Source organism: Mytilus edulis, chromosome 3 (genome assembly GCF_963676685.1).
Source record: "Mytilus edulis chromosome 3, xbMytEdul2.2, whole genome shotgun sequence".
NCBI classification, from domain to species: Eukaryota; Metazoa; Mollusca; class Bivalvia; order Mytilida; family Mytilidae; genus Mytilus; species Mytilus edulis.
In genome coordinates this window covers 92,933,518-92,950,641 of record NC_092346.1, presented here as the reverse complement: position 1 = coordinate 92,950,641, position 17,124 = coordinate 92,933,518, and the positions used below count along the sequence as shown (strand labels likewise).

Below are 17,124 nucleotides of genomic sequence, written 5' to 3'. Positions count from 1 at the left end.
TTGTTAATTAAAAACTTTTTTATTTTACAAAATATAAAAGCTAAAAAAATAAATTAACTTGCTGTTATAGAACTAACAACAACATCTGAATTAAGCTATCAATATGATTTGTATAGAGTTCAGGACTTACCAGCTTCATCATAACGACGGTTTTCGGGTTGATTAGTCTGTTGTCATATTACATGTATTAATATGCAAGCAAATTAAGAAAATATTTTGAACATGAAAATCAGATCTTTTTTTTGTAATTTTTGCATATTCAAACATTTACAACCCATTCTGTGTTAGTTTTTGAATGTCGTCTATCAACGTTAATAATGATATCTGGTAAACTAGATTCGATAGTAACCAGAACTTTTTGATGAAATCTTTGTCTATGTTTTTCTGAGGTAGTTATATAAATTACTGGAATCATGGCCATAGCAGCACAGAGGAACGTTATACCGCCATACATGTAAATTATACCATCAATCCTAACCATTTCTATCAGCCCTCCTGCAAAAAGCAAAAGGAACGTTATACCGCCATACATATGAATTATACCATCGTTCCTAACCATTTCTATCAGCCCTCCTGCAAAAAGCAAAAGGAACGTTATACCGCCATACATGTAAATTATACCATCATTCCTAACCATTTCTATCGGCCCTCCTGCAAAAAGCAAAAGGAACGTTATACCGCCATACATGTAAATTATACCATCATTCCTAACAATTTCTATCAGCCCTCCTGCAAAAAGCAAAAGGAACGTTATACCGCCATACATGTAAATTATACCATCATTCCTAACAATTTCTATCAGCCCTCCTGCAAAAAGCAAAAGGAACGTTATACCGCCATACATGTAAATTATACCATCATTCCTAACCATTTCTATCAGCCCTCCTGCAAAAAGCAAAAGGAACGTTATACCGCCATACATGTAAATTATACCATCATTCATAACAATTTCTATCAGCCCTCCTGCAAAAAGCAGAAGGAACGTTATACCGCCATACATGTAAATTATACCATCATTCCTAACAATTTCTATCAGCCCTCCTGCAAAAAGCAAAAGGAACGTTATACCGCCATACATGTAAATTATACCATCATTCCTAACAATTTCTATCAGCCCTCCTGCAAAAAGCAAAAGGAACGTTATACCGCCATACATGTAAATTATATCATCATTCCTAACCATTTCTATCAGCCCTCCTGCAAAAAGCAAAAGGAACGTTATACCGCCATACATGTAAATTATAACATCATTCCTAACAATTTCTATCAGCCCTCCATAAAAAGGAAAAGGAACGTTATACCGCCATACATGTAAATTATACCATCATTCCTAACAATTTCTATCAGCCCTCCTGCAAAAAGCAAAAGGAACGTTATACCGTCATACATGTAAATTATACCATCATTCCTAACAATTTCTATCAGCCCTCCTGCAAAAAGCAAAAGGAACGTTATACCGCCATACATGTAAATTATACCATCATTCCTAACAATTTCTATCAGCCCTCCTGCAAAAAGCAAAAGGAACGTTATACCGCCATACATGTTAATTATACCATCATTCCTAACAATTTCTATAAGCCCTCCTGCAAAAAGCAAAAGGAACGTTATACCGCCATACATGTAAATTATACCATCATTCCTAACCATTTCTATCAGCCCTCCTGCAAAAAGCAAAAGGAACGTTATACCGCCATACATGTAAATTATACCATCATTCATAACAATTTCTATCAGCCCTCCTGCAAAAAGCAAAAGGAACGTTATACCGCCATACATGTAAATTATACCATCATTCTTACAATTTCTATCAGCCCTCCTGCAAAAAGCAAAAGGAACGTTATACCGCCATACATGTAAATTATACCATCATTCCTAACAATTTCTATCAGCCCTCCTGCAAAAAGCAAAAGGAACGTTATACCGCCATACATGTAAATTATACCATCATTCCTAACAATTTCTATCAGCCCTCCTGCAAAAAGCAAAAGGAACGTTATACCGCCATACATGTAAATTATATCATCATTCCTAACCATTTCTATCAGCCCTCCTGCAAAAAGCAAAAGGAACGTTATACCGCCATACATGTAAATTATAACATCATTCCTAACAATTTCTATCAGCCCTCCATAAAAAGGAAAAGGAACGTTATACCGCCATACATGTAAATTATACCATCATTCCTAACAATTTCTATCAGCCCTCCTGCAAAAAGCAAAAGGAACGTTAAACCGTCATACATGTAAATTATACCATCATTCCTAACAATTTCTATCAGCCCTCCTGCAAAAAGCAAAAGGAACGTTATACCGCCATACATGTAAATTATACCATCATTCCTAACAATTTCTATCAGCCCTCCTGCAAAAAGCAAAACATAAATGTCGTTAACAAAGTCATCGTTATACTAATCAAATTTTATCTACATATTTTTAAACTGTACTTGTATAACTTTTCACGAGACCTCAACAGGCCTTTCTGAAAAAAACACACAGTCTGTAAATTGCCTTTATTTTCTAAAATATATTTTTTTCAATTGTTCTCTCGAAATGTTACAGGTATTCAAATATCTTCATATTTAAATTTCCCGCGTTAAACGTGATCAATCTTAATGAAGTATCTTTTGTTTTCTTTGATCTAAAATTTCATTTCGTCATTTTAGAGAGTGAATGTTTTATGAAGATATTTCAGTTAGATCCTTATTTCTCGAACTTCTCCAACATTTGATTGAAACTATCTAAGCAGAATTTGCATGTGTAAAACTGTCTAAAGAGTTTAAATATCTGATTTATGAAAAATGTACAAAGACATATTTCCATGTAACACTGGATCTTCAAGAGTAAGGAATATACACTTTACGTAAGTGCCACGTAATTACGATTAGCTAACGATTAGACTTTCATTAAAAATTATTGATTATGGTGTTCCATATTTTCAAATGGATACAATGTTTTGACAAATAAATTCAAAGATCCGTAAGAAGAAAATGTCACATTTATACTTATTAATGACCATACCTGCAACAGGTGTGCCAATGATACTCCCGAGACCTTGACAAAGTAGTGTAATACCAACACTGTTACAAAGTGATTGGGATAGTACTATATCAGGTAATATACTTGTTGACAAACACACAGTACCTCCTAAAGAAGAAAACAATAAGTTCATCATAGTATATAGTTAAAGTTATATTTTGAAGTTTGTCTTCGAGAGACATATGTTTAACTTGTCTGTCGATCTTTGTGAAGTATTTTAGTGGGCCGTGGGGTTGATTATCATTACTTACTTAGAAATTTGTTGACAGCTCGATATGAATCCATGAAATTAGAAACATAAAACTTAAATTTGTGTTTGATAAATCAAACCATCTATAATCATGATATTTACCTTAAATGAAGTGACTTTCTAAAAAAAAATGATTGATTGTTGGTTGCTTAACATCCAGTATCATTTGCACCATGTAATATGAAATTGCTATATGTTCATAATGTTGATAAGGGAAAATCATTGAGCAACTATTGGATTTAAATATCGCTTGATTATAACTCTCGTTATTTAATTTCAATAATAATAATAAATTCACTAAAGGCTCGCAGTGCGAGCTTATTAGATGAAATTGTACTAACTAAAGATATCAATTGACATCTTATTTTCCATTAAATTATGACATCTTTAAATCTAAAGTATTAATTTTGCTTTCAAATGAAGTATGATACATCAAAAAGACTCAACAAGACACTACAAAAAATGCACAAACTAGTTGTAAACAAGAGGCTCTCAAGAGCCTGAATCGCTCACCTGAATTTTTTTGGTTTAATCTCTCATCAATGATTATTTTGGCTTTTCAATTTATTTAAATGTTCTTTGAATCGTCCTATTTTCTTCAAAAGCAAAAAAAATCATTTTCTCCTATGTTCTATTTTAGCCATAGGAGCTATGTTTCTTGACATACAAGGAAATGAAATATAAAATTTATACTAGATACTCTGAAACTCTGAAACTCATTTAGCCTAAGTTTGGCTGAAATTGATACAGCAGTTTCATAAGAGAAGATTTTTTAAAGTAAGTCAACATGATGAACAAATTGTGAAAAAAGTCTTTAAAGGGCAATAACTCCTAAAGAGGTCAATTGACAATTTTGGTCAAATTGACTTATTTGTAGATCTTACTTTGCTGATCATATTTGCTGTTTACAGTTTATCTTTATCTATAATAATATTCAAGATAATGACCAAAAACTGCAAAATTTCCTTAAAATTACCAATTAAGTGGCAGCAACCCAACAATTGGATGTTTGATTCATCTGAAAATTTCAGGGCTGATAGATATTGACCTAATGAACATTTTTACTCCATGTCAGATTTGCTCTTAATGCTTTCGTTTTTGAGATATAAGCCAAAAACTGCATTTGACCCCTATGTTCTATTTTAAGTAACGGCGGCCATGTTTTTTGACGGATCAAAAATCAAAGCACACACTTTGTGCAGGATAATCTAAGGAACAACCATGCTAAGTTTTAACCAAATCCATTCAGTAGTTTCAGAGGAGAAGATTTTTTAAAGTTAGCAAATATGATGAACAAATTGTGAAAAATTGTCATTAAAGGACAATAACCCCTTAAGGGGTCAATTGACAATTTTGGTCATATTGACTTATTTGTAGATCTTACTTTGCTGATCTTTTTTGCTGTTTACAGTTTATCTTTATCTATAATAATATTCAAGATAATGACCAAAAACTGCAAAATTTCCTTAAAATTACCAATTAAGTGGCAGCAACCCAACAATTGGATGTTTGATTCATCTGAAAATTTCAGGGCTGATAGATATTGACCTAATGAACATTTTTACTCCATGTCAGATTTGCTCTTAATGCTTTCGTTTTTGAGATATAAGCCAAAAACTGCATTTGACCCCTATGTTCTATTTTAAGTAACGGCGGCCATGTTTTTTGACGGATCAAAAGTCAAAGCACACACTTTGTGCAGGATAATCTAAGGAACAACCATGCTAAGTTTTAACCAAATCCATTCAGTAGTTTCAGAGGAGAAGATTTTTTAAAGTTAGCAAATATGATGAACAAATTGTGAAAAATTGTCATTAAAGGACAATAACCCCTTAAGGGGTCAATTGACAATTTTGGTCATATTAACTTATTTGTAGATCTTACTTTGCTGATCTTTTTTGCTGTTTACAGTTTATCTTTATCTATAATAATATTCAAGATAATGACCAAAAACTGCAAAATTTCCTTAAAATTACCAATTAAGTGGCAGCAACCCAACAATTGGATGTTTGATTCATCTGAAAATTTCAGGGCTGATAGATATTGACCTAATGAACATTTTTACTCCTGTCAGATTTGCTCTTAATGCTTTCGTTTTTGAGATATAAGCCAAAAACTGCATTTGACCCCTATGTTCTATTTTAAGTAACGGCGGCCATGTTTTTTGACGGATCAAAAGTCAAAGCACACACTTTGTGCAGGATAATCTAAGGAACAACCATGCTAAGTTTTAACCAAATCCATTCAGTAGTTTCAGAGGAGAAGATTTTTTAAAGTTAGCAAATATGATGAACAAATTGTGAAAAATTGTCATTAAAGGACAATAACCCCTTAAGGGGTCAATTGACAATTTTGGTCATATTAACTTATTTGTAGATCTTACTTTGCTGATCTTTTTTGCTGTTTACAGTTTATCTTTATCTATAATAATATTCAAGATAATGACCAAAAACTGCAAAATTTCCTTAAAATTACCAATTAAGTGGCAGCAACCCAACAATGGTTTGTTTGATTCATCTGAACATTTCAGGGCTGATAGATCTTGACCCAATGAACATTTTTACTCCATGTCAGATTTGCTCTAAATGCTTTCGTTTTTGAGATATAAGCCAAAAACTGCATTTGACCCCTATGTTCTATTTTAAGTAACGGCGGCCATGTTTTTTGACGGATCAAAAATCGAAGCGCACATTTTGTGCAGGATATACTAAGGAACAATCATGTTAAGTTTCATTCAAATCCATTCAGTAGTTTCAGAGGAGAAGATGTTTGAAAAATTGTTAACGACGACGACGACGACGACGACGGACGCCAAGTGATGAGAAAAGCTCACATGGCCTTTTAGGCCAGGTGAGCTAAAAAGGCTTTGTATATTATAGCATTATTTTATTTGTCTAACGAAAAAGAATAAAAGTTAAGTATAACGGCATGTTTATCAAAGTTTAATAAATTGCAAGTCAAAATAATTTAGAGCAAACACTTTTAAGGAATTCTTACTTATAAATACAACACATTGTATAACCTTAACGTAATACATTAACATAATACTCTAAATGTATTACAACATAATTACCTGAAGTCATTCCAAATAAGGCACATGCAATAGCAAGCAAATAAAACTTTCTCCAAATCTGCATCATCAAAATAGATAAACCACAGACAGTTAGCATGAATGAATACAACACAATCTTTTGTCTATAGAACGTTACAGCCATCCAGCCAAAGAACGGTCTGCCGAATGAGGATGAACAACCAATTATTGATATAAGCCATGGAATACTAATACCGTCAATTCCATAATGAGCCGCAGAGTTTGGAAGAAATGCAAACGGTATATAAAACCCCATTGACGACAAAATGTTTGAAATAATACTACAAGTAAACGCTGGAGTCTTGAGAAGGTCAATATCCATCATTTCTGATATTTGTTTTCTCAAGCTTAATACTTGACCTGTTGCAAAAAGAGAAATATATGTCTTAAAATGTGTTTTGTATTGACAACTCTATACAGGTCTATTTATTTGAAAAACACTTTCTGTAACGTTCGTTTTGATAACTAGTTAGTTACTGGCATCAGGTCCGCGCCAACAAGATTACAGCGGAAATATTTAGGGTATTGAATTTTGTTTGGCTGATTTGTTCTTTGGCCTTTTATATGACGTAAACATGCACATTTTCATGCACTACACTGTAATCTCCTACTTATTTCCTTAAAACTCAGATAATAAAAATAAAATGCTGTAAAGAGTTGAGAGATTCATGTTTTCTGATCTTTGTTCAGGCAGTTGTCTCCGGCTTTGACACATTCCCCATTTCCATTCTTAATCATATTACCTTGCTTTGATTACTGTCTAAATATCTTGAGTTTGTAAGGAGTTGGAAGCTAGATGTATTACATCTAAGAAACTGAGATGGGATGCATTCACTGTCTGTATTTCAACTCCAAATTATTTTTATTTATTAATCATGTGTGTTTTGATTATTGTTAACAAACCTTGTTCTGGTCGCTTTTGAGAAAACGTTACTGCTGTTATCTGTACATGTAATGCAATGGCAGCGGATATCATAAGAGTTCCTTGGTACCCGTAGTTCTTGAGACAGAGGTCAATTAGAGGTGAAAATATAATATTTCCAATTCCACCTCCAGATATAACAATACCAGTGGCTAAAGGTAATTTGGTGTCAAAGAACTCATTCAGTATCAGCAGTGAACATGTAATTGTTAAACCATTACCAATACCTAGGGAAACAGAATTATCATTTTATTAACAGAACAATGTTTATGTTATAATTTGCATTCACGAACAAACTTAAGTCTAAGTGAGGTGAGCCAAACAGTTGTAAGAAAACATTACTTATTTACTTCTCTCATATTCACTTTCTTATATTCAGTTGAATTCAGTTGGTGCTAAATATGCTCAGATAAAAAAATAAAAAATAGTAAAAGGTTCACATTGGCAATAAAAAAATTAAAAAACGTGAAACTCAATTGGCAAATAATGAAAAAGAAGAAAAAAAAAAATCCGTAGCCATAATCGCGGGATGAACCCCCTTCACTCAAAAAAAAAATTAAATGTACTTTTTGGAGTAAATCAACTTTAAAACTTTTAATATGACAGGTGGTTCCCTAATTAGAATTGAAACTTACTGATAAGTCTTAGCAATTTGTGTAATGAGGAGCTTTTTATCTATGTTTCATGACGACAAAGTTTGCTATTTCACAGCCAAAATCTACCATAAAGTACTGTTTCAGAGAAAGTGTATTTACTTCTCGTGATAACTGTATAAATTTTCAATGGGTTTATCCTGATTACAAAAGAATTCCTTTTTGATATTATGGTGTTTTATGCTAAAACATATTATTCTGTAAATATAAATGTTTTAAATGTGTTTTACAGTTTCTCATAACTCTTCTGAGGGCGGCTATTTTATCAATTGATATGTCACTATCTAATTTATATTGTGTTCTATATCAAATGTTTTAAAGAGTTGAGACTGTAACAAAGTATTTTTTGGGAAAAAATGACTTACCTACTACAATTCCCAGAGTTACATAGAGAAGGTTAACTGAACTAACAAAAGCACTTAGGAGGTATCCAACAAACTGAAGACATCCACCTACTATTACTATCCGTCTGGCGCTGATTGAACTTGAAACAGATGATACAAATGGTCCTAAAATATATATCCAACGTTTTTTATTCTCTATTTGCATTATTCTTTATTGCTTTTTTTTTTGTCTTTTCGTTAACTTCTTGTTTTTTTTTATAGTTTTTGCCGTGAGTGTTTCTTTTGAACTTTATTCTAGAAAAACGTGTTTTGCGCACAGACATCGAAATCATACGGTTTTATATATGTTGGCGTTCGTTTTTGTTGCAGTTCAGCGTTTCTTTTGTTATGTTGTTTTCCTCTTATAGTTGATGTGTTTCCCCCGTTGACCCGGATTTGTTTTCGATTTATCGATTTATGAATATTGAACAGTCACAGTGGTATACTACTGTTGCCTTTATTTAATTAGCCAACACTGTGTTGTTAGTTCTATAACTTAATTGCTACTCACCAAAGCAAATCTATACGAAAGATGGATTTGCCTTTTCTATTTTGATTTGTTTGTGTCTTTTTTGCTCTTTAACTTTTTTAGTACTTGGGAATATTGTTGGTTGAAGCGCTCATGTAAGTATTATTATAATGCAAATATGTGCAAGTATAACAATACAATGGTATTACCTAAATCAGCATTGTGCAACCAGTACGTATTATTTTAAGTAATATTCAGTATTAGTTTGGTTTGATATAAAAATATGATGTGGTATGACTGCCAATGAAACAACTCTTCACAAGAGACCAAATGACACAGACAACTACTGGTCACCGTACGGTATTGTATCCATATCATTCTTTCATTTTATCGTCGTATTTATACAATCAAATATATTGTTATCTAAAATCAAATGGCACTGTTTAATATTTTATATTGGAGTAGCCTTGTACACATCATGTTTAACAAAAGTAACATCAAACCAGTAACAAAAAAGTTGAAAATCATATTATTTATTGTAACAATTAGTCAGAAAACAAAACTCCTTAAATGGCTTTACATGGACTTTTAACTAAGTAAATAAGACAAATCTCGATTGAGATCTAAATCTTGAATTGATCACCATCTAGGCACACATTTAATTACATGCAGTTTTAATTTTCGAAGTATTTCATCGTTGCATCATGCTTTTTTACAGCAACAATGGATTAAGTTTCTATCTCCTTTTCTTTTTTTAAAAACCAGTGTTAATTTGGAGATTACTGTTTGTAAGGCATGATGTTGTGACAATGATACGGTCAGCTTTGACATAAAACTACTTGTCATATCATCTGCAAAACCGTTGCAGATTCGAAATTTCGTTTTTTTCTATTCCACTCAATGTACTTTTATGTAACTGAAATTAAACACACCCAAAACACTGCTTCAAATCATTCCGTATATTTCAACACTTTCAAAACAAATTTATATATATTGAATGTTTCACTACAGTAAACATTGGGGGAAAAAAGAAGAAAAAATCGTTGTCAAATAAGGTGTCATTCGTTTTTAAACTATTCAGATGCTAAAATATTTTACAAACTGATCTAGGAGAGTCACTGTTATGCTAAATCATAGTAATGTAATGTAATTTTGTTTTGAATAGCTATAAAAACATTTATTTAAATATCTATCTTCCTTTATGTATTTATTCTGTTAAATAGTCAAAAAAATTGCTATTGCCGTTTAAAACAACGAAAAATATTTCACCTTAAGTACATAAAATCGCAGGTTTTAGTTGGAATAAAATGACTTTTTGTAAAAAAAAAAAATAAGTTTTAAGATCGAAATCCTAATTTGACATGTTTACTGCGTTAAATGGCCTCTTTCTGTGTGACTTGAGGTTTTTGTTTCAATTTTTATACAGACAGTAATTTTAAAAATAAATTAAGTTCATTACACTACTGAAATAATTCACTTAACTGTGACTTTCCTGTGACATATAGTTCAAACATTCACCATGTAAATGTCTTACCAATAATTTAAATCTGGCCATTCAAAATTCCTAGTTTCGAAACTAAAAAAAAGTTTTGATCTACAACAGAGGAAATGAAGTACGTTAAAATATTCAATATCAATATATGATTATCATCCACCTTCTCAATGCCTATATCATCACGTCATAACATAACATATCCCCAGCCTGTGTTGTCAAATACACTTGTCCCAGTTTGTTTAACTTTGACCCAGACAAGTCAGGGAATTCGACAAACTTTTTCTTTTGTCTTTCCTTTTGTTTGGTTTTGGTGTCAAAACTTTGATTATTCGTGAATAATATACATTTTTTTTACAAAACAAATGTATAAGCCGAGGTTATTAAGAGCTTTGCATAGACGCCTGTGTATTGTTGAAGATAGTATAATTATGTTTCTCTCTTAATGTCTTTAGGTAATTAGTGTGTTCTGTTTAAAAGAGTTTTTCTCAATAAAAAGTCATGAGAACAGCAAAATAAGTTTTTTTGACGAAAACGGTATTATTTGAAAAAGTTTGAAAATGCCTGTAAGGAATATAATAGTTGTTGTCCATTCGTATCGTTTGGTGTGTTTTATCATTTGATTTTGCCTTTGATTAGGGACTATCCATTTGGAATTTTCCTCTGAGTTCAGTATTTTTGTGATATTACTGTTTATATTTTGTTATTGACTGAAAAGCAGTCATGTAATGTTCTGTTCACTGCTACATTACGTTCGAATCGATAGACCGAACTTGAAATTTTCCCTTTGACTACACGCGTCAGTCCATACTGATGGTGATGTACCATTGTTATAATGCAAGAACTTTTTATATTGACTCAGACATTCACTTGTACTCAAACTTTTCTCCATGAAAAACAATTTTAAAACGTTAATGGTATGTTGCCAAGTTATTTTCAGTTATTAAAATTATATATCGTGAGAAACTCGGAAAGTGCTCGTATCCTAAGCTAAACCAAGTTTTATTCTGTATATACTATTGTTATATTCAACTGATCTACATGTATGGCGGTGTTTCTGTGGCATCTATTTTTTTTAATTCTTATTTCTTTTCTATTTTTGCGAGTTTTTCATCTACACAATAAAACTGGTCTACATGTTTTATCAATGTTCCTTTTCCCCATAATACCCCTATATCAACAATTTAAGCTTTTATTCCTTTGAATTCGAATGACAGTAGATCAATGAGTAACAGAAGATGGATACCCCGATATCTGATCAAGTCTCACTTTGCTTGGAGTTCGTGCAATTCTGTCTACTGCCATAACTTTCTCTTCAAATCGGTCTTCACATTTTTTTAAATAACTATTTATTTTTGACATTTCCTATTTTTTTCTGATTTCAATTAAAGTGAATATAACAAAATTTATTCATAATTAAATTTCTTTATCGACAGGGAGATCGTTGTCTCCTGTGATATAAAAACACTTGGAAGTGGTCTGATTGCCAATTATTAGAACTATTTTAATCAATAATAAATTTTAATAAAGGTGAATTGATTTTTGAAATTCATGTTCTGTTGATCTAATACTGAACTTACCCATCAAAAAGGCAATTCCTACTTGCAGTGATCCTATCCATTGTAGATTTTCTTTTGCAACACCCCAGTTTTCAGTTATTTCAATATATATTAAACCAATAGCTGAGTTGAATCCACAGAATACCATATAAACTATAAATCCTCCAAAGACAACAATCCAACCATACCCGCCATTTAGAACAACTGGTTTAGCAGACGATTGAGAAACGTTTTCCTTTTTAAAATTCAAAAGAATTTCAAATTATAAAGATTAAACGGAAAATAATGGACAATAATTCATGACACGCTTTAGAAAAATAAAAGATACAAAACAGAATATAAGTAAATGAATATTAATGAGAAAATTATATAAGATGCAATCAAAGCAGTATGTCCCTTGTTCATCCATTTTTGGACAAAAATTTCAAAAGACGCCATATTCATCAAATTACAAGCCGATTACTCGACCGATTACTGATGATTGTTAGACCGTGATAGAAGATATTTGTCCCTGTTTTTGTTACCCCCTCCTTCTTCTCTTTAAATATGTGACCAAATAAAAATATACAAATAATGAAAAACTGTTAATCACAAAACAACTTCAGCGTAAATAGCGAATATTTTAAGATGGGACTATGATTTCCATATTATTCATTTCTCTTTTCTGTTAATTTCGCAAACTGCATGAGTGGTATATTGTCAGAAGTACATTATTAGACTTATTGTTTAATATAAAAGGTTAAAACAGAAAAAAATAATTAAAGTGAATATGAAATCCTCCACTTTTGTATCTACTAAACATAACTATGTACAATAACTCTCTTATCTAGGAAGCATCACATATCCTGAATTCCAAAGTTTAAAAAAAAAAAAAAATTCCGTTAAGAAAGGAAACACTTCGTCAAATGATTTTAAGTATATGTAACGTTTTAGCCAAATCTACAGAATTGGTTGATTCTTTCTTGGAAATGGTCAAATTTCTAACAAGGAAACCAATATGCTTGACTATATATGTTTACCCATAACAGCAGATATATAATCATAATAATGATAACTCGTTAAAAGTTCAACTTGATCGATTCATTATCACATACAAGTATTTCTGGAAAAATAATAAATTGTGTCTACTACAAAACAAATCGTTCGAGATATAACAAAATTAGAATGAAATTATTTTACTATGCCGTAAGGCTCAAAGTGAGTGAAAAATTTTAATTAGTTTATAATGCAGATAGCTCAAGAACAATTAATTTACCTTTTCAGTAAGCTTCATAGAGAAGTGTTTTTTCTCTGTTGACAAAGTAACAATATGATGTAGCACATCAGCATCTCTCCTGTTAAATATACTACGCAGATAATGTCTGGTTTACACTAGATTTTTCTAGTGGTGATTTACATAAATAGAAAAGTGTGACTGAGAACAATAATTTTAAGCACCAACATGCATTAATTTTGTCGAATACATTTGCAAAGACAATAAACATAGACATTGTCGAATAAAATTAGATACGTATCATTGTAAAATTGTGTTTTACAGATATACAACTGATATTTTCAGAACAAAAACATTAAATAAAAAAGAAGAAAAACATATTCTTCTTGTGTTATAGTTAAAAGGGGTCAAGATTGGTTTTTTTTTTATCGGTTACTATCTTAAACAAGGGTTATCATTAGAGCACAAGTTCTCGGTTAAGATATGTAATTTAAAATGTACATGCAAGATCATATCGTTGAAATTGTGTTTTCAATATTTAAAAGGTCTGAATATTCATTAATTGTGTCTTGGGGTGTTTGCCAAACTAATAAACCTATACTTGCACCAGCACAATATGAAAATCAGAATGAACATTAGAATATATAAAAAGGCACTTGTCTCAGAAAAAAATCATATATACCTTTACATACTTTTTGTAACAGGTACATGTATAAATGAAATTTTTTATGGTATGATTGCACTCAATGACAACAACAATATACTTTATTTGGAAACACTCAGACACATATTTACATGTGTAACAAGAGGCGAAATACATTCTCGTATTTATAGTTACTACAAAACAATGGTAACATATTAATCATATCAATTCTTAATTAACAATGATAAGTTCTTTATGATAAATATAAGAACTTTGATATTGCAAAATGAAAGCAGTCGTTTCATTTTCTCTACACATGGAACACTGAGCTATAAATTATAAGTCAAATACCATTGAACATGTGTTTAAGGCCAGATACATTGTTAGTAAAAATGTCTATTAAGGCAAGAAATAAAGACGATTGACTTATTTGTAGATCTTGTGTTCCGAAACAAATTGCTGTTTAAGGTGTCCGTCCTATTATATTATATTACAGTTTTAGTAAAATCATTAAAATTGGTCAAAACTAGTCATTTGTGGTCAATGACTCCTGTGAATTTATTCATCATAAAACTACTGGTAGATTGTACTAGAAAACATCTATAAACATAAACCATGTACAATTATCAAATGCATATGTAGACAGTTCAATTAAATAATTCAGTGGAGGACTGACTTTTACATTTATAACTTTGAAATAAATTTGCATATTTTCGTTTCAATTAAACAATATTGGATGAGAAAATAATTATGAACCAATTTATCGATAGTAGAATTTGACCAACATGCATTACTGTGGTAAACATTTCTTTATCCTTTTACAGTTCATTATAAGCATACTCATCACCAATTGTCTATTAGGTCGAAGAAACGATAGATTTATCTGCCGGTTTATCTTGTTAAACCCTGATACCTTTCCGAGATGGCGGCTATCGCATCTATATATATATATATGTACAAGCATAAATTAAATTACTAGATAACATTGTAAAGCATGCTCATACTGTAAGTTCTTTAAATAAAAAAAAAAATGCGACGCCATATACATTTTTGTAGTTTTAGGCGAGGACGCGATTGATGATAATCACGAACATTGTTTCGTATTGGTCCAGTGGTGCTGATCAATTTGAATTTGCAGTGTTTACCTATATGTTGATACTGTAGTACAAGGAATCGTTTTGGTCTCTTTATTAAATTGTATTAACGGTTTTTCAGTTTCCACATTTTGACCATAGGAAAGAGTTTCTTTTCCAAAAACCAATAGAAGGGTGACGAACATCTAAACTTGATTAAGATTATATTCAATTTTCTAGGACCATATAAATAATGTTTTGTTTGATTCTCATTTTTAATGTCAGGAGCATTAATTCTACCTGATTTTTGATAATGAGTCTACATTTCGAACTGCTCATACTATTCCGAAGTTTAATCATTGAGGGGACAAATGATTGGGAAGTCGTTGTCAGCCTTAAAAATGATAAGATAATATCTTGTTTATTTCGCAAGGTATATTGTGTTGTATTTTGAATTTTAGGCAACATAAATAGTCAGGAGAATTATACTCTAAATGTTATAAACCATTGGAGTTTTATTCTTTTTCTTCAATCCTCTAAAGTTTCCCAACCAACCTCTTTTAAGGTAGCACAATACAAAGATTTTTTTACTTCCAATCACTAACCTTTAAAATGCTGTAACTTTTTTATGAATGCATACAAAATAATAAAAGAGGTATATATAGATAGATAAAAGATTAATCTGTTATATGAATGCAATATTTTTATTATGCAATCATTATGTAATCAATTATTATATAATTAGTGGCAACATCTCGGTCAGTTCACTTTAATGAATTTAGCTCTATCATTTCTTAAACTATATATACAGAAAATTTTAACGAAATCTTAATCAACACATCATGGGCTTCAAAAGGGTGTCTCAAATTGCTATGGGATTCCATGTTCTCATAACCACATAAAAGAAGATAATGTTTAATTGGGTGTAAAATTTGTTCTATATTCTATCTGAAATCTGAGACACTCTTTTGTAGATAATGGCCATAGGAACAACATATGATAAAATCAAGCAGAAGCTAATTTCATTTGATAGTGGAAATTTGGTGAAAAATATTTTAGACACAGCTCAAGTTGTAGCTGTTCCTATTCTGCAATTGTCCTATACTTCAGTTGCTTATTTAAAAATTGGTCTAATAGATACCAAATAAAAATTTTTCCAAAATTTTGTCGGCTAAGTTGATATTTTAGTTTTCGCAGTACATGCATGTGCTTTTAAACACCACTTGATATATTTTCAACATGGTTGTTCCATTTTGCGTCATTTCTAAATATAACCCTTAGATGCTTACGAGATCGCACTATCGGCATTTTTTCATCGTTCGTAATACAATTAAGATCTTGTATCTCATTATTTGAGAACATCATTATAACTGGGTTTTTTATGGAGTGAAAGATATAAGCAACTTTCTTTGCTATTCGTCCAGCTGTCTCGATCAGGTCACGACTAACAACTGATTATAAAAGTTTCTCGTCATGACCCGAGTACCTGAATGAATCGTTAATATATATAATATACAATAAAGGACCAAGAACTGGTCAGTATGGTACACCAGCTGATGCATTCCAAAAAGTCGAGGATGATTAATTAAATTAATGACAATCTTTTGTTTTCTTTTATAAAGGTAGCTTGTGGACCTATTCAACAGATTTCTCTCAATGGCATGTGCTTTTAATAAATGTAATAAACCAATATGCCAAACTTTGTCAAAAGCCTTCGAAAAATTCACAAAAAAACCATAATAGCATAGGGCATGAGCTCGAAAATATGTAGCTTCGTTTCGTGTGTATTTTATTTTAGACACCATCTAATTAATCATTGAGTTGACCTCCGAACACCTCCAATGACCATTCAAGCGATATAAACATTAATGTAGATATAAATAGATTAAGCCGAACTCGTGCAATTAGATTTTTCTAGGTCTGTCTTATCTCATATTATAGATAAAAAAAATATTATCAGAATGTATCCATTTAAGATATTTATTAGTAAGAAGATAGGAAATAATGGGGGGAAAAGGGGGGGGGGGATGGTCAACAATTTCTTACAGGATTCGATTTATGAATGATTTTAATCATATTAACTCACTGAACCTTAATGGTTTCAAAATAAATATAATATAATACTTTATTGTCTTACCCTGTCTAATTGATTAAGCTGAGCTCCACACATTTTTCTGAGTATCAACTTGATTTCAAAAGTTGAAGGTAAATGTAAACAAATGATAATTGCTAATTTAAAAAAAAATGCAGTTTCGCTATTTTTTTGACTGAGACCGGAACTGTACGTCGCCTTTTTGCAACATTATAACATTTGTCATTTTCTTATCTCCATTTTGAA

The 17,124-nt window shown here is 31.2% G+C and overlaps 1 protein-coding gene across 1 annotated transcript; it reads right to left on the bottom strand.

Annotated features, from left to right (window-relative positions):
* LOC139517783 (monocarboxylate transporter 4-like) lies at positions 1-13,201 on the bottom strand. The gene is made up of 7 exons (XM_071309207.1): positions 13,113-13,201; positions 11,879-12,092; positions 8,320-8,463; positions 7,283-7,528; positions 6,362-6,739; positions 3,021-3,146; positions 1-495 (listed from the first exon to the last, which is right to left on the bottom strand). The coding sequence occupies exons 1-7, from the start codon at positions 13,128-13,130 to the stop codon at positions 260-262; spliced, it is 1,362 nt and encodes a 453-aa protein (XP_071165308.1). The 5' UTR covers positions 13,131-13,201; the 3' UTR covers positions 1-259.
* Positions 13,202-17,124: the final 3,923 nt, after the last annotated feature.